This window comes from Mauremys reevesii, linkage group 24 (assembly GCF_016161935.1).
Source record: "Mauremys reevesii isolate NIE-2019 linkage group 24, ASM1616193v1, whole genome shotgun sequence".
Taxonomy (NCBI): domain Eukaryota; kingdom Metazoa; phylum Chordata; order Testudines; family Geoemydidae; genus Mauremys; species Mauremys reevesii.
The window spans coordinates 19,697,812-19,715,718 of NC_052646.1; the positions used below are offsets into that span (position 1 = coordinate 19,697,812).

At 48.3% G+C, this 17,907-nt stretch overlaps 2 protein-coding genes across 3 annotated transcripts; both read left to right on the top strand.

Annotated features, from left to right (window-relative positions):
• The first annotated feature begins 1,198 nt into the window (after positions 1-1,198).
• LOC120390188 lies at positions 1,199-17,509 on the top strand. Of its 2 annotated transcripts, none has more exons than XM_039512597.1 (4): positions 1,199-1,271; positions 6,468-7,690; positions 11,950-13,173; positions 13,888-17,509. In XM_039512597.1, the coding sequence occupies exons 2-4, from the start codon at positions 6,468-6,470 to the stop codon at positions 15,245-15,247; spliced, it is 3,807 nt and encodes a 1,268-aa protein (XP_039368531.1). In that variant the 5' UTR covers positions 1,199-1,271; the 3' UTR covers positions 15,248-17,509. The 2 variants fall into 2 exon arrangements, with proteins under 2 accessions (XP_039368531.1, XP_039368530.1); XM_039512596.1 differs by having other exon boundaries at positions 1,211-1,271; positions 6,464-7,690.
• Positions 2,760-3,989, top strand: LOC120390098 (interferon-inducible GTPase 5-like). Its single transcript, XM_039512410.1, has one exon. It carries the CDS (start codon positions 2,760-2,762, stop codon positions 3,987-3,989), a length of 1,230 nt encoding a protein of 409 aa, XP_039368344.1.
• Positions 17,510-17,907: the final 398 nt, after the last annotated feature.

The window sequence follows — 17,907 nt, forward strand, 5'->3', positions numbered from 1 at the left end:
GAGCAGCGGGTCCTTCCCCAGCTGGGCCTGCGCCAGGGACTGACTGTGTGCCCAGCCCGGGGGGACTTTCTCTGGCTGGACCCAGCCCCGAGCCGCAGGCACCAGGTGCCACAGAGACCTGGGGCCAGCGCTGGGTCTGGGCCGGGAGCCGCAGGTCTCGCAGCCCCTGGGGATCTGCTCCCGGGCGGGGCACACGCCTGGGCGGGCCCTGGACAGCGATGGAGCCACCCCACTCCCTGCAGCACAGCACAGCACCCCCTAGCGCCAGGCTGGGGCTTCGGGGCCAGCGCTGAGTGCCCAGGGGAGAGCGCCCCCCCTCAGCCTGAAATGTCCCAGATGTTGGCATGCCTGTGCCCGGCTGCAGGTCTATGGGTGTGCGGAGCCCACTGAGGTCCCTGGGAGCTGCCGCTTCTCAACTCTGCCACAAACTAGCCCAGGGAACCACGGGTTCAATTCTCAGAGATGGAGACGTCCAACATCCGGACCATTTGGGGAAAGCCCAGCCTTGGGCGCCCCTCCCAGGACTGCCCGTGCCTGAGCTGCCAGGAACCAGCTGGGTCATAGCCCCAGATAACAGCTCCCCTAACAAGTGGGGAAAGTCTGGGAGGGTTTTAGACACACGTGAGACTCTGCGAGACCGAGCATTGCCTCTGTCCATACCCGTGCACCCACGCACTGATTCTATCTACCCCCATACACCTCCCTATCTAATCTATCTATCCCCAGACACCCCCTCTATCTATCTATCTATCCTCCAGACACACCCATCTCTCTCTCTTTTCCTCCATTTCTCTATCCATCCTTTCCCCTGTTTTGCTATTTCAGGTGTCTGGATAATGTTTAGGTGCGGGTGTGGGTGTGTGCTGGGTGAGGTGGGGGGAACAGAATGAAAACCAGTCAAAGGACAGCCCCTGAGTAGTGCTTTAATGAGCAGTTTTGCACCACAACTAAATTTGGCTACTTGACTGAAAGTGAATTCTCTGAGCCTGTGTTCCACACGCAGCGTTTGCTTTTTTTGCTAAGGCCACCCTGACATTTTGGGGGTTCCACCCTCCAATCCCCGTGTCTGTCTAGTCCTGCTCTCTGGTATATGTAGGAACTCAGAGCTGGCTGCAGCTGATCTCCAGGAAAGGGAGTGGCTTGAATTTTCTCAGGGCTGCTTTTCTCTGCAGCTTTTGTTCTCCATTTGACTGCAGAGGGAAGCAGCCAGAGCCCTGCACTGGGGTGTGTGTCGTGCTTTGCGGGGAACGTCCTGCTCGCTGGGGTGGCCGGTAAGATTTTCTGCCTAGGTAGGGGGTTAAATCGCCCCCTCTCAGCTCCCAGAGCTTCTGCCAATCACTGGATGTGGTTGCATTAACAGCTGGGTACGTTTGCGAGCTCACATGGCTCCTGAGGCCTGGTGGGGGCTGGCCCTGGGCTGGGTTTCACTGGGCACTTTCCCAGGACCCTACTCCTTAGCCGAGGGGAGGTGCCCTGCTCCCAGGGGAAGCTTGAACCACACGGGGCGGGGGAAGGAGCAGAGAGGGTTGACTAGCCCGTGAGCTCACCAGGGTGGGGTATGTCTGGGCTTCGGCCCATGTGACAGGGCCCCAATTCTGACCGGAGCTCAGGATACTGCAATGCGGAACCGATCAGTTATGATAATTGGGGACACGGGGCCGGTGCAACCATTTAGGCGATAGGGCTCTGGGATTTGGGGGGCGCCATTTTCTTCGGCAGCGACTGCAGCGGCCGGATCTTCGGCTGCCCAGGTTGCTGCCGGCTTTTAGGCGGAGGGAGCTGGGGCAGGGGGGCGCGAGGAGGGCCGCCTGCAGCAAGTGTGTGAGGGGGCGGCACGCAGGGGAACTCCCCGCCCCAGCTCACCCCTGCCCCGCCTCCTCCCCGAGCACGCCGTGGCCGCTTCACTTCTCCCGCCTCCCAGGCTTGCAGCGCCAATCAGCTTAGGCACCACAAGCCTGGGAGGCGGGAGAAGTGAAGCAGCGACGGCGTGCTCGGGGTGCACGTGCTGACCCGGGGTGAGCTGGGGCAGGGGTGGTGCCTCAGGGCGGAGGGGGGGAGCTGCTGGCGGAGGGGAGCCTCAGGGCAGAGGGGGGCGCCTCAGAGCGGGGGTGCGGGGGGGGTGGCAAGGTGGAAGTTTCACCTAGGGCACGAAATATCCTTGCACTGGCCCTGTAGGGACAGTAGCCCTTCCAACCTCTCCGCCCACCCACCCACACTTGGATTTGCAGTGGCATGGGATCCCCATTCACTTTCCCCCCAGGCACAGAGGCATTGGTGTCAGCAGTGGGATCCTCTAGAATTTACCCTCATCAGCTCAGGTGTCTCTGCTGGGGTGGTGATGGCAGAGGCCGGCCTGCTTTGCTTCTCCCCTTCTGCCCCACACAGAGTCCCCTGCTGGGGTGGGGTGAGGAGGGAGTTAACACCCCATTCAGGTGCCCAGAACAGCTACTCCCTCAAAGTGATGGGTTCAGGCTCTCTGCAGGTTCAGGCAGCAGCCCTGCATTAGCTCAAATGTACCTAAATGTAATCACATTTTTGAGTTTTTCTCACCAGTCACTAGGGTTAGGAAATTGCTCTCTCTCTTTTAGTAACTGAAAGCTGAGATTCTTTGGCCATCAGCTGACGGACGAAGGAATTTACATTTACAATACCTAGGCCTTAAGCCAGCCTTGAGTTCCTACTTGACCTGACGGTTTTAAGTCACCTGTTTATAATCCAACTCAGACTAATGGCGATATCCATTTCCTTCTCTGCGGCAGATGGAGTCTCTCTCAGCTCTGACGAAGGGCATTGACATTGAGTCAGACCCCAAGGGGTTTTTCAATGCAGCGCTACAGGTGTATGAGAAATTCATGGAGCTTTTCAAGGATGGAGGCCAGGTAGAGGCAGCCTCCAAAGCTCAAGAAGATCTGGAGTCTCTGGAAAACACCAAGCTCAACATTGCTGTCACGGGGGAGACGGGCTCTGGAAAATCCTCCTTCATCAACGCTCTCTGTGGTTTGGGTGCTGAAGATCAAGGTGCGGCTCAGACTGGGGTGATAGAAACCACAACAGAGCTGACGGCTTATCCCCATCCAAGCTACCCGAACGTGATCCTGTGGGACCTGCCGGGGATCGGGGCGATGGATTTTCGACCAGAGAGATACCTCCAGAAGGTGAATTTCAGCCGCTATGACTTCTTTGTCATCGTTGCTTCAGAGCGGTTCCGATCCTGCCACGCCGACCTGGCCCGGGAGATCCAGAGGATGGAGAAGAAGTTCTATTTTGTGCGCTGCAAAGTGGACGAAGACTTGGCCAACGCAAGAAGGGCTCATCCTCAAGCCTACGTCGAAGAGAATGTTCTCCAGAAGATCAGAGAAAATGCCAGGAAATGCCTGAGAGATCAAGGAGCAATCAACCCCCAGGTCTTTCTTCTCTCCAACTGGGACTTAGGCCAGTATGATTTTCCCTTGCTGGAGGAGACTCTGGAGAAGGACCTCCCCCATCTACAGAGACTTGTGTTCCTGCTCAGCCTCCCCAACTTCTCTCCGGAAATCATAGAGAAGAAGAAATCTGCTCTGCGTGGGCACTTATGGAAAATATCCCTGGTGTCGGCTTTTATCAATGTCCTTCCCATGGGGGGTGTCTCTCTCGCCTGTGATGTTGGCCTCCTGTTGGTATCCATGATCGCCTTCTACAAACAATTCAGCCTTGACGATGACTCCTTAGCTAAGCTGGCCAGTCGGGCTGGGAAGCCTGTCGCAGAGCTCAAGGCTGTGATCGTCTCACCGCAAGGGGAAGTTCTCACCCGAGATGTATTAATGAAGAAGATTGTCCAGGTTGGGTGCGGCCTCACCCGCTCAGTCGAACGATGCTTTGGCCTCGTCCCAGTGATTAGCACCGTGGGTGCCGCCGGGTTGTCCTTTGCCACGTCCTACTCCATTCTGTCAAACTTCCTGGAGAAGATGGCTGAGGATGCACAAAGGGTTCGCAAGAAAGCTCTGGAGTAAGATGGGAAAGTGTCAAGATCGAGAAACAGAAACGCCATCGAGCCGCGTCTGACACCTCATTCCCTAGGCCAAGAAACAGTAAAGTTAAAACTATCTGAGCTCACAGGGCTGTCGTGAGGATTAACCCATCTGTGTTTGTGAGACACTCTGTCTACTCTAGAACTATGTCTATGGATCGCTAAGCAGCAGATATAAACACGCCGCTCCCATTCCAAGCTGTTGTTTGATTATTGATTTGTACGGCTTCTCATCTGATTTGCACTGCACGGATTATTAGCCTATCCCCTGGCATGGCTGCCTTATGTTCAAATGGCTGCACACTAGGGTTGAGTGAAGAGTTGATTTTTTTGTTCAGTGGCTGAACCAAAACAATCTTTAAAAAAAAAAATCAGTTCATTTAGACTGAAAACTGACATTTTTTTCTTGACAAAATAAAAAATATTTAAAATAAAAAAAAATCATTTTTGGGTTGAACAAAACATTTTGTTTGTCCCTAGTTGATTTTTTTGGTTTGGTTTTGTGTCTGGGTGGTTTTTTTTTTTACCTCTCTGCTCCCCCCTTGTTTTCAGTTGAGTCAAAGCATTTCATTCAGCAAATGTCAAAACAAACTTAATTTTTTTTCAGTTTTATTCAGCCAATATTATTTGTCATAAGAACATAAGAACGGCCGTACTGGGTCAGACCAAAGGTCCATCCAGCCCAGTATCCTGACTACCGACAGTGGCCAATGCCAGGTGTCCCAGAGGGAGTGAACCTAACAGGCAATGATCAAGTGATCTCTCTCCTGCCGTCCATCTCCACCCTCTGACAAACAGAGGCTAGGGACACCATTCCTTACCCATCATGGCTAATAGCCATTTATGGACTTAACCTCCATGAAATGTCCTGAATGTTGGAATTAGTTTTGGTCACTCTGGAACAGTGTTTTTCAGCAAATGTACTATTCAACTGAAAAATGTCACCCAGCTCCACTGCATGTTCCTGGAACTGCGATATATAAACGATCGCAAAGAGGCTTGTGCTGCATAAACAACAGTTGACACAACATGCAAAGCCCAAACCCACTTGTGTTCCTGGGATCAGCTTTATTGACCAAGGGAACAGGAGTAAAACAACATAAAGATCAGCTTGGATCTCCTCCTCATGAGTGGCTGCTCCCAGGGTTCCTCCTTCAGCTTTGCTTTGCTCACACCCTAGGTCATCTCTCCTCAGAGACCCACTCCAACCTCCCTTAAACCCAGATGAGTCTCCCATCTAGTGACTCAGCAAAATCCTCATATTCCTTTCCCAGTAGGATCAATATTTGCTAACAGGGTGGGATGTTCAGATAAACAATGCTAGCCTGGTACACATCTCTGTCTCATAGCTAGCGCTTGCAAACATCAGTTCTCTGTGTTTTCTTTGTTCTGTCATCAAGTCTCATGTAGAAATGGTTTTATAGTTGAATAAACACCTATTACATTGGAATTAAGAATCCGTGTATCTCTGTAAACTAGGCTGGTCACTAATGAATATGCTTATTTGCAAGGATATAAATGTATCTAATTAGTAGAACGGCTTAGAAAACTAATTTCTTTCCCCATGAGAAATTTTGAATGCAAAGTATTCAAAATGTTTTGGTTGGACAATGTTGGAAGTTTGGAACCAATTCACACAGAGCATTTTTGTTTTGAATCACCATTTATTTGAGTACTAACCGGAATTTTAATTCGACACAAACATTTTCGTTTCCAAATTTCCTGTGGGAAAACTGACATTACTATATCAGGGAGAGGAAAGGACAGGAAGTCTTTAAATCAAAATAGAGCGTCTTCCTAAAAGATACACTCTAGCTCAACTCTGGGCTCAGTACAGAAGTAACTTGGTGAATGTATCTGGCTGATGTTCCAATGGTTCCTTCTGGCTTTCAGGTCTATGAATCTACAATAAGAAAAGCAAGCGCTGTTTGGGGAATGTAGGGTTTTTTCCCTCCATGAAACTGTATGTGGGTGGGTTTTGTGTTGGTTTTGGTTTTGGTCAAAATTTTGCATAAAAATGTTCAGGGTTTTCGTCAAAATCTGACTTTTTTCAGTGTTGTTTGTTTGTTTTGTTTTGACAAAAGCTTGAAAAATATTTGAAAACAGATATTTCTGTTTCAATGGAGAAAACACTGGCAATAAAAACTTGCTGAAAAACTTTCTCCCAGCTCTAATACAAACCTCTATTTCTTCACAAGCAGAGATCTACACCACAGAGCTCTGAGTCATCTCTTTTTCTACCTCTGCTCTCTCCTGTTCATCTGAAGTGCTGATGAGTAAAGATAACTCTTGACGCATGTTATCTGTAAGCTCTGGTTTGCTATCTACTGATGTCTTACCAGCCTTACAAAGAGGCAGAAACATTTGAAGAACCGTCACAACTCTCATTTCTGTCATCTACTGCTCCCATTTCCCCTTTCTGTTAATATTGGCTGATGTATTTTTCCTTTTCCCCAGAAAGATGGAGTTACCAAAAGGTGCGCTGGCTGGTAGATCACAGGAGCAGGATTTTAAGCTCCCCACTTTGTCCAAGGAGGATCTTGAAGAGCTACAGGCCGCCATCGACAGAGGAGATCTTTCAGCAGCAGCTTCCAAAGTTCAGGAATCCCTGGAGCTATTGACAAATGCCAGCCTCGACATCGCCATCATGGGGGAGGTGGGCGCTGGGAAATCATCCTTCATCAATGCCATCCGGGGTTTGGAAGATGATGATGAAGGTGCAGCCATGGTTGGCATGGTGGAAACGACAATGGAGTCAACTGCATATTCTCATCCTAAACTCCCCAATGTGAGGATGTGGGACCTACCAGGAATCGGGATTTCAAGATTCCGGCCTGACACCTACCTCCGGCTGGTCAACTTTGCCCACTATGATTTCTTCATCATCCTTGTTTCACACAGGTTCAGATCCACGCACGCTGACCTGGTCCGGGAGATCCAGAGAATGGGGAAAAAGTTCTACTTTGTGTATTCCAAGGTGGACATGGACTTGTGTAACGAGAGAAGGAAAAGTAACTTCAGCCAGGAGGGTGTCCTGCAGAGAATCCGAAGTCATTGCATCGAGTCCCTGCAGAGACAAGGAGTGAGCTCCCCACAGGCTTTCCTCATCTCCAGATGGGAGTTTGACAAGTACGATGGTCCCCGACTGCAAGAAGCTCTGGCAGATGAAGTCGATGCTCACAAGAGGCATGTTTTCCTTCTTGCCCTACCCAGCATTTTCAGACCTATCTTCGAAAGGAAGAGGAAAGCCCTGCAGGGACAGGTCAGGGTACAAGCCCGCACCATCTCCGCCAGTCTTAGCCCGGGTCTCTCCATTGCTTGTGACTTTCCCCAGTTGATGGGATACATGGCAAGTTACTGCAAGAGCTTTGGCTTGGATGATGACTCCCTGGTTAACCTTGCCCAGCAGGTTGGGAAGCCTGTCGTGGACTTGAGAACTGTGATAAGGTCTCCCCTAGGCAAAGAATTATCTAGTCATTTTACCCTGAATCTGCTGGCCAAGGCTAGAGCTGATTGTATGACAAGAACTGGGCGTATCCTCAGTGCGATACCATTGATCGGTGGTTTGGTGGAGGCACAGGTGGCTTTTTCGGTCACATGCACCGTCCTACAGCGCTTTCTGGATAATGTGGCTGAAGATGCCCAAAGGGTCCTGATCAAGGCATTGGAAGTGGAAGAGAAAAAGTGAGTGCAGCAGTTTCAGACGTTCAATAGTCCCCAGGCAGAGACTCTCAAGGGAGCTGGAGACTAGGAACCAGACTCTCTCACCTCTGGAGAAAGTTATTATGATTAATCACTTGTATGACTTGCAGACAGAGCACTGGACTGGAAATCAGGAGACGTGGAGTCTGTCCCCGGCTCTACTGCTGGTCTGCCAGTTGATCTTGGAGAAGTCACTTCCCTTCTCCGTGTCTCAGTTTCTCAATCTGTAAAGGCAGGTTAATGATACTGACCTCCTTTGTAGAGCGCTTTGAGACCTGTGGATGAAAATGGCCATAGAAGAGCGAGGGATTATTGCTGTCGTAGTTATTATGATTAAGAACATAAGAACATAAAGGCCGTACCGGGTCAGACCAAAGGTCCATCTAGCCCAGTATCTGTCTACCGACAATGGCCAATGCCAGGTGCCCCAGAGGGAGTGAATCTAACAGGCAATGATCAAGTGATCTCTCTCCTGCCATCCATCTCCATCCTCTGACGAACAGAGGCTAGGGACACCATTCTTACCCATTCTGGCTAATAGCCATTTATGGACTTAGCCACCATGAATTTATCCATTATTATGGGAATAAGTAAATAACTTTTCCTTATCCACTTTTTCAACATCACTCATGATTTTATATACCTCTATCATGGCCCCCCTTAGTCTTCTCTTTTCCAAGCTGAAGAGTCCTAGCCTCTTTAATCTTTCCTCGTATGGGACCCTCTCTAAACCCCTAATCATTTTAGTTGCCCTTTTCTGAACCTTTTCTAGTGCTAGAATATATTTTTTGAGGTGAGGAGACCACATCTGTACACAATATTCGAGATGTGGGCGTACCATGGATTTATATAAGGGCAATAATATATTCTCAATCTTATTCTCTATCCCCTTTTTAATGATTCCTAACATCCTGTTTGCTTTTTTGACCGCCTCTGCACACTGCATGGACATCTTCAGAGAACTATCCACGATGACACCAAGATCTTTTTCCTGACTCGTTGTAGCTAAATTAGCCCCCATCATGTTGTATGTATAGTTGGGGTTATTTTTTCCAATGTGCATTACTTTACATTTATCCACATTAAATTTCATTTGCCATTTTGTTGCCCAATCACTTAGTTTTGTGAGATCTTTTTGAAGTTCTTCACAATCTGCTTTGGTCTTAACTATCTTGAGAAGTTTAGTATCATCTGCAAACTTGGCCACCTCACTGTTTACCCCTTTCTCCAGATCATTTATGAATAAATTGAATAGGATTGGTCCGAGGACTGACCCTTGGGGAACACCACTAGTTACCCCTCTCCATTCTGAGAATTTACCATTAATTCCTACCCTTTGTTCCCTGTCCTTTAACCAGTTCTCAATCCATGAAAGGACCTTCCTTTTATCCCATGACAGCTTAATTTACGTAAGAGCCTTTGGTGAGGGACCTTGTCAAAGGCTTTCTGGAAATCCAAGTACACTATGTCCACCGGATCCCCCTTGTCCACATGTTTGTTGACCCCTTCAAAGAATTCTAATAGATTAGTAAGACACGATTTCCCTTTACAGAAACCATGTTAACTATTGCTCAAGAGTTTATGTTTTTCTATGTGTCTGACAATTTTATTCTTTACTATTGTTTCAACTAATTTGCCCGGTACCGACGTTAGACTTACCGGTCTGTAATTGCCGGGATCACCCCTAGAGCCCTTTTTAAATATTGGCGTTACATTAGCTAACTTCCAGTCATTGGGTACCGAAGCCGATTTAAAGGACAGGTTACAAACCTTAGTTAATAGTTCCGCAACTTCACATTTGAGTTCTTTCAGAACTCTTGGGTGAATGCCATCTGGTCCCGGTGACTTGTTAATGTTGAGTTTATCAATTAATTCCAAAACCTCCTCTAGTGACACTTCAATCTGTGACAGTTCCTCAGATTTGTCACCTACAAAAGCCAGCTCAGGTTTGGGAATCTCCCTAACATCCTCAGCCATGAAGACTGAAGCAAAGAATCCATTTAGTTTCTCCGCAATTACTTTATCGTCTTTAAGTGCTCCTTTTGTATTTTGATCATCAAGGGGCCCCACTGGTTGTTTAGCAGGCTTCCTGCTTCTGTTGTACTTAAAAAATATTTTGTTATTACCTTTGGAGTTTTTGGCTAGCCGTTCTTCAAACTCCTCTTTGGCTTTTCTTATTACACTCTTGCACTTAAAAGCAACAAAGAATCCTGTGGCACCTTATAGACTAACAGACGTTTTGCAGCATGAGCTTTCGTGGGTGAATACCCACTTCTTCAGATGCAATACCCACTTCTTCTTCTTGCATCTGAAGAAGTGGGTATTCACCCACGAAAGCTCATGCTGCAAAACGTCTGTTAGTCTATAAGGTGCCACAGGATTCTTTGTTGCTTTTACAGATCCAGACTAACACGGCTACCCCTCTGATTCTTGCACTTAAGTTGGCAGTGTTTGTGCTCCTTTCTATTTGCCTCACTAGGATTTGACTTCCACTTTTTAAAGGAAGTCTTTTTATCTCTCACTGCTTCTTTTACATGGTTGTTAAGCCACGGTGGCTCTTTTTTAGTTCTTTTACTGTTTTTCTTAATATGGGGTATACATTGAAGTTGGGCCTCTATTATGGTGTCTTTAAAAAGGGCCCATGCAACTTGCAGGGATTTCACTTTAGTCACTGTACCTTTTAACTTTTGTCTAACTAACCCCCTCATTTTTGTATAGTTCCCCCTTTTGAAATTAAATGCCAGTAGCATGTAGATTCCGGTAGCATGTAGAGACATCAGTTGTATATCAGTAAACCATGGTGCTAGGCATGATACAGACATGTAAGAAAATGTACAAAAGCAAGACAGGCCAAGAGGAAGACTGGTCTTGTGGTTAATACACTGGCCTGGAGCTCACAGGACCCCAGTCAAATGGTGGGGAAAATCTATGGGTCAGAATCTCCACCGGAGTCAACGGGCCAGACCCCCAGCTGGGGTCAATGGGCCATAGCTCCATTGGAGTCAATCGGCCAGATCCCAGCTGGGATCAATCGGCCGTAGCTCCATTGGAGTCAATGGGGCCAGACCCCCAGCTGGGGTCAATAGGCCGTAGCTCCATTGGAGTCAATCGGCCAGATCCCAGCTGGGGTCAATGGGTCATAGCTCCATTGGAGTCAATGGGATTCTCAAACATCATAAGCATTATTAATAATTATTTTATTCTGTAAAATACCAGTTTGGTGGAATTTTACATCAGAAGTGAATCTGGGCCAATGGTAACCAAAAGACCCTAGCAAGGTTTGAGATGAGGACAAAGGTCCCAGCATGCTCCAGCCTGTGTTATCTCACCAGTTCTGTGGGCTTATGGGTGCGATGAAGGCTGAAACTCCTCTCTAAGAACATAAGAACAGTCATAAAGGGTTAGAACAAAGGTCCATCCAGCCCAATAGCCTGTCTTCCAACAGTGGCCAATACCAGGTGCCCTAGAGGGTATGAACAGAACAGGCAACCATCAAGTGACCCATCCCCATTCACAGCTTCTCTCACATTTCTACTGATGTAGTGTATTATTAATTATTAGGGTGGATGAAAATATTTCATAGTTCTGTTTTTGATTTTCTGCTAAAAGAGTCAGATTTTTTTTTGTTAAAAAATCCATAATTGCAGAAAACCAAAATATTTTGTTTTGCAATGCCTCATGGGAGTTGTAGTTCATCACCCTCAAGTCCCCATTCTCCTCTATGGTGGGGATCCCCAGCTGGACTACATCCTTTAGGATGCACTCTGGTGAGAAGTTCCTGTGATGTTCTTCTTCTTTCTATCTCCAAGAGGGGGAAGTGAAGTGTATCATGGGAAATGTAGTCTGACCAGTGAACCTGGTCTATAGCGGTAAATGGGGGCATGAGGCATATGAACTACAACTCCCATGAGGCATCACAGCAGTATTTCCTAATCAAAATATTTGGATCATGATTTTGTGTGTGTGTGTGTATGGAAAATCGAATTTCTTTGCAGACCCCTCAAATTTTCTAACCATATTTATTAATTATGTATATTACAGTGGCACAAACATAGATCAAGGTCTCATTGTGCTAGGTGCTGTACAGGAAGAGTTAACTCTTGACCTGAAAATTTAAATAGACAAAGGGTAGAAAGAGGAATAGAACCAACATCTTCTAAATCTCAGTGTGACCCACTGGGCCACAGATGGCCTGGTACAACATGACAATGACTACAATCTTTTCTCTTCTCTTCCCCCAGGGAGATGGATGCTACTGGAGAAACTTCATCTGGTATATTTCAAGATCTGGACATTAAACTCCCTAGTATGTCAGAGGAGGAATTCAAAGAGCTAAAGGCCGCGGTTCAAATAGGGAGCCTTTCAGAAGTAGTTTCCAAACTGGAGCAATCAAAAAACACTAAGCTCAATATCGCCATCACGGGAGAGTCAGGATGTGGGAAATCATCCTTCATCAATGCCATGCTGGGTCTGGATGATGATGACAAAGATGCAGCCAAGGTTGACGTGGCGAAAACAACAATGGAGCCAACTCCTTATCCTCACCCTAAACATCCAAACATTACCATGTGGGAACTTCCGGGAATTGGGACGCCGAGTTTCCGGCCTGACAGCTACCTCCAGCAGGTCAATTTTGCCTGCTATGATTTCTTCATTATCATCGCTTCGGAGCGGTTCAAATCCACCCATGCTGACCTGGCCCAGGAGATCCACAGGGTGGAGAAGAAGTTCTTCTTTGTGCGCTCCAAGGTGGACGCAGACTTGCAAAATGAAAAAAGGAAGAAAAGCTTTAGTGAGGGGAGGATTTTGCAGAAAATCAGAGACGATTGTGTGACGAGGTTGCAGGGAGAAGGGGTGAGCTCCCCGCAGGTTTTTCTTGTCTCCAGATGGGAGTTTGGCAAGTACGATTCTCCACAACTACAGGAAACTCTGGCAGATGACCTCGGCTTGTTCAAGAGACATGTTTTCCTTCTTTCCCTGCCCAGCATTTCCAGACCCATCCTGGAAAGGAAGAAGAAAGCCCTGCAGGGAGAGGTCTGGAAACAAGCCCTGGTGTCCTGCACCATCTCTGCCATTCCTATCCCAGGTCTCCCTGTTGTTTGTGACATTCCCCGGTTGATGGGCTTCATGGCAAGTTACCGCGAGGCTTTTGACTTGGATGACGACTCCCTGGTTTACCTTGCCAAGATGACTGGGAAGCCTGTCGTAGACTTGAAAGCCGTGGTAAGGTCCCCTCTAACTGAAGAAATATCAAACGAGATGACGTTGAATCTGCTGGCCAAGGCTAAAGCTGATTGCATGACAAGAACAGAACGTATCCTCAGTGGGTTACGATTGATTGGTACATCTGTCGAGGCAGAGTTGTCTTTTTGGGTCACCTACATTGTCCTGCGGCGCTTTCTAGATGACATCGCTGAAGATGCCCAAACAGTCCTGACCAAGGCATTGGACGAAGAAGAGATAGTGTAAGTCTAAGATGTTCAATACTCCCTAGCAGGGACTCTCTCGGGAGCTGGAGATCGTGTGCCAAAGTCTCTCACACTCTGGAGTAAATTATTATGATTATTTATTTGTATCACAGTAGCACATAGACACCCCAGTCGTAGATCAAGGACTCATTGTGCCAGGTGCAGTACAAATGTATCAAAATGTACACGAGGATGACAGGATGTTTGGGTTTAATGCCTGGCTTTGTCTCAGACTCCCTGGATGGCTGTGGGTAAATCACTTAAAAACTCACCGTGCCTCAGTTTCCCCGACTATAAAGTAGGGATAAAAATCCTTCTCTTTGTCTATTTACACTGGAAACTCTTTTAGGCTGGGACTGTCCCTCACTTTGTCTGTGCATCAGGGCTCCAATCTCATCAGGGTCTGTGTGGCGCCTGCCACCATGGGGGCTCTGACCTCAGTTGGGATTTGTGCAGCATGTGGCAGAATGGGGGCCCCAATCTTGGGCTGGTTCTGTGCAGCCCCTGGCAGAGTGGGGGCTCTGATTCTGGGGGGCACCTCTGCACTGGCAGGGCGCTAATCTCAGTTGGGGTCATTTCTTTAAAGTAAATAACAAGAATAACGTGGTACGTTGACAGTCCCCGTTCAGTGCCCTAACAACCGGGCCACAGCTGGTTGGGTGAAAGATGAGCCTGACTAGCATATTTCTCTTCTCTTCCCCCCGCCCCCAGGGAGATGGCGTCTACAGAAGAGGCATCGAGGAGCCTATTTCAAGATCTGGATGTTAAAGTCCCTGGTATGTCCGAGAAGGATGTTGAAGAGCTAAAGGCTGCCATTGAAACAGGGAACCTTTCGGAAGCAGCTCAAAAAGCACAGGAGGCCCTGGAGCTGTCAAAAAACACCAAGCTCAACATCGCCATCACGGGAGAGTCGGGATCTGGGAAATCGTCCTTCATCAACGCCATGCTGGGATTAACCGACGATGATGAAGGAGCGGCCGAGGTTGGCATCATAGAAACGACAACAGAGCCAATCGCTTATCTGCATCCCACACTCCCCAATGTGAAGATGTGGGACTTGCCTGGGATCGGGACACCAAGCTTCCGGCCTGACACCTACCTTCAACAGGTCAGCTTTGCCCGCTATGACTTCTTCATCATTGTCACTTCGAAGCGCTTCAGATCCTGTAACGCAGACCTGGCCCAGGAGATCCAGAAGATGGGGAAGAAGTTCTACTTTGTGCGCTCCAAAGTGGACGAGGACTTGAGAAACGAAAGTAGAAAAAGAAACTACGACCAGGAGACCACCTTGCAGACAATCCGAGACGACTGTGTGGAGAAGCTGAGGAGGGAAGGAGTAAATTCCCCACAGGTTTTCCTCATTTCCAGGTGGGAATTCGACCAGTACGATTCTCCTCAACTGCAGGAAACTCTGGCCAACGAATTGGACTCTCACAAGAGACACGTTTTCCTCTTGGCGCTTCCCAACATCTCAAGGCCAATCCTGGATAAGAAAAAAGAAGCCCTGAAGAACCAGATCTGGAAACGAGCCCTGAAGTCGTGCGCTATTGCGGCTGTTCCCATCCCCCACCTCTCTGTCTCATGTGACGTTGACATCCTGGTGGAATCCATGACCGAGTACTGCAAAGTCTTCGGTTTGGATGAAGAATCCCTCATTAAATTGTCCAAACAGGCCGGGAAACCCGTGTCTCAGTTGAAGGATGTGATCAAGACCCCATTGGCCAAGGAAATATCAAGAGAAGATGCTTTGGAGCTGCTGAGCAAGGTTTCAGGTAGTGCAATGACTCAATATTACAATATTACAAAATTCAGTCAATATTTCCACTGCTTCGTCAAATCGTCTAAGCTTACTGATCTTGCCTGGGAGCAAGGGGACAAGGAGATGGGTGAAACCATGATAGAAGTTAAAAAGTACATAAGTCTCCTACCAGTGTGTGGAACCCTCCTAGCTGCAGAGATCTCGTTTCTAGTCACAGACTACGCCCTGCATTTCTTTCTGGATGGCGTTGCTGAGGATGCTCACCGGGTGCTCACCCAGGCTCTGGAGGTGGCAGAGAAAAAGTCCGTTTAGTGGCACCGGGGAGGATGGTCTTGCAGTCAGAGTGTTGGAGTGTGACTCAGGAGACCTGCCTCCACCACAGCCCGCCTGTGTGACCTTCATCACATCTAGTCATCTCTGTGCCTTAGTTTCCTCTGCCTATAACATGGAGAGAATCATCCTTTGTCTACTTTGTAAGCTCATTGGAGGCAGAAACTGTGTCTTCCTGTGGCGCAAAGGGGCCCTGATCTGGGTCGGGGTTGTAGAGATCTATTTATTGAAGATTATAATTTAGAGACGCTCCCACATAATGAAATGTATTACGAATGCAGGAATTTAGTGATGCACCCTGGAAGCTGGGTTGAGAACCCAGGACAGCTGTGCACAGCAGTTCAGAAACAAACTAGAAGCTTTATTAAAGTTGTATTCCTGTGTGTCACAGACGCACGGGACTCGTGCCTTCTCGGCTCTGTACGGTCCCTGGGGGGACCCCCCTTCAGTGTGACAGCCCTGCTCGGGGGTCCGCTCTCGGGGATTAAGCCCTGGCCTCCAGCACCTCCTGGAACCCCACCTCTTTGAGCCTTAGCACGCCTGGTTCTGCCGTGGGCCCCTCAGGGAGTCCCCTCGCTCTGGACCCCCGGGGCCTCCACACCCAGAGGGAATAATGCCCCCCTGCTCTCTAGCCCGGAGCGACTCTCAGCCAGTGTAACACAGGAGGGTTTATTGATCATCTGAGCTCAGCACAGGGAACTCTCAGGGCCACAGGCCTGGCCTCCCTCAGCACAGTACATCTAGATCTGTCCTGCCTCCAGCTGGCTCCGGCTGCTCTCTCCTCCTAGCCCAGAAAACCTCCTCCTTCCAGCTGGGCATCCGATATCACCGTCCCCCAAGTCCCGTCTCTGTCCTTTTTCTTCTGTCCCAGGTAAACAGGCCTCCTGGGTCTCCTCTCCTTCCAGCCTCTCCTCTCATCCGTCCTTTGTTCCCTTCTGGCTGGAACCGGCTGGTCAGGTCACCGGGGTCCTCTCCCCGCAGCCCATTGTCCTCCCACTGGCCAGAACCAGCTGTGACTATAGAGCAATTAGAGGGCTTTTCCTTCACCCTCCCACTTCTCTGGTTCTTGTCACGCAGGCAGCAGGCAGCAAACGACCAGCAGTCCACAGTGCAGACAATGCGATGTTCATTGGAGTTAATGTCCAGCAAGCGTGATTCCAATTTCCCTTCCCCCCACTTCCTGTTTGACCCCAGTTTATAGAGTAATATTCTCAGCTACACCTTAACCGATCATTTTACTGACATTTAACTAACCAATCCTAACATCCTGTAACATAATTCTGTAACCTATTGTATCCCATTACCCTGATTAACTTACACCCAGCAAGATTAATTATACAGCAGCCAGAAACCATTAGAGAACCAGGCAGATTAACATGAAGATAAAACAGACAGAAATGAGGGTTTCACAACCACAACCACTGAGAAGTGATTTCTTGCCACACAGGATGCTATCAAACTAAGGCCTTGTTTACGTTGCCACGTTACAACTTTCTTGCTCACGGGGGTGAAAAAACACCCCCCTGAGCGCAGCAAGTTTCAGCCCGTGTAGACAGGGCCTCAGTGCTGGGAGCTACAGGGGGTGGGTTTTTTACAGTGCCGGGAGAGCTGTCTCCCAGGCCTGGTGCCGCGACTACACAAGCCAGGTTGCTAGTGAAGACTAGCCCTAAGTTTTCTTCAACCATGTTAAGATCTGTTTCTTTATCTGGTGGTGATGGGCACTATCAGGACAGGATCCTCTTCCTAACAGCCGGTGATAAATGAAGGGGGTGGGGGTAGCTCCCTTTTGTGGACACCCAGCCAGCCAGTAGCTATAAAATCCCTTTTAGTAGCTGTTCTCTACTTGCTGTACCTGTAAAGGGTTAAAAAGCCTCACTGCTACACATAGGCAAAAGGAAGGGAGGGGGCACCTGGCCAGAAGAGCCAATGGAAAGGTTCGAACTTTTTAAAATTGAAAAAAGACTCCCCCCCCCCCTTTTGTCTGTCTGTTGTTGTTCTCCGGGGAGAGGCGGACAGGGCAGAGCGATGCTGTAAGAAGCTTGGGCCAGATATGAAAAATCATCAGCATCATACCTAGAAACTGCTCATTTGTAACCCCAGATTTCCAAGTAGATCAGGGAATGTCTAGGAAGGCACAATTAGATTTATCCCTTTTATTTCTTAATGGCTTGAGGATTCCTCTGTGCTAACCCCAGGTGCTTTTCTTTTGCTTGTAACCTTTCAGCTGAACCTGAAGAAAGCTATTCTGGGTGCTTAATCCTTTTAGTTTGTTTTTTTTCTATAACCTAGCGATAGCCTGAGTTCCCAGATGTATTTTCTTTCTTTTTTTTTTTAATTAATAACATTTACCTTTTTAAGGAACAAAATTGGATTTTTACGTCTAAGAGGTTTGTGCACATGTTGTTTAATTAGCTGGTGGCAACAGCTGATTTCCTTTGTTTTTTCTTTCTCAGCTCTTCCCCAAAGTGGGGGTGAAAGGGCTTGAGGGTACCCCACAGGACGGGATTCCCAAGTGCCCCTTCCTGGGCTCTCAAAGGGGTTCTGCTCTTGGGTGGTGGCAGCATTTACCAAGCCAAGGTCAGAGAAAAGCTGTAACCCTGGGAGTTGAATACGAGCCTAGAGTGGCCAGTGTTAATTTTTAG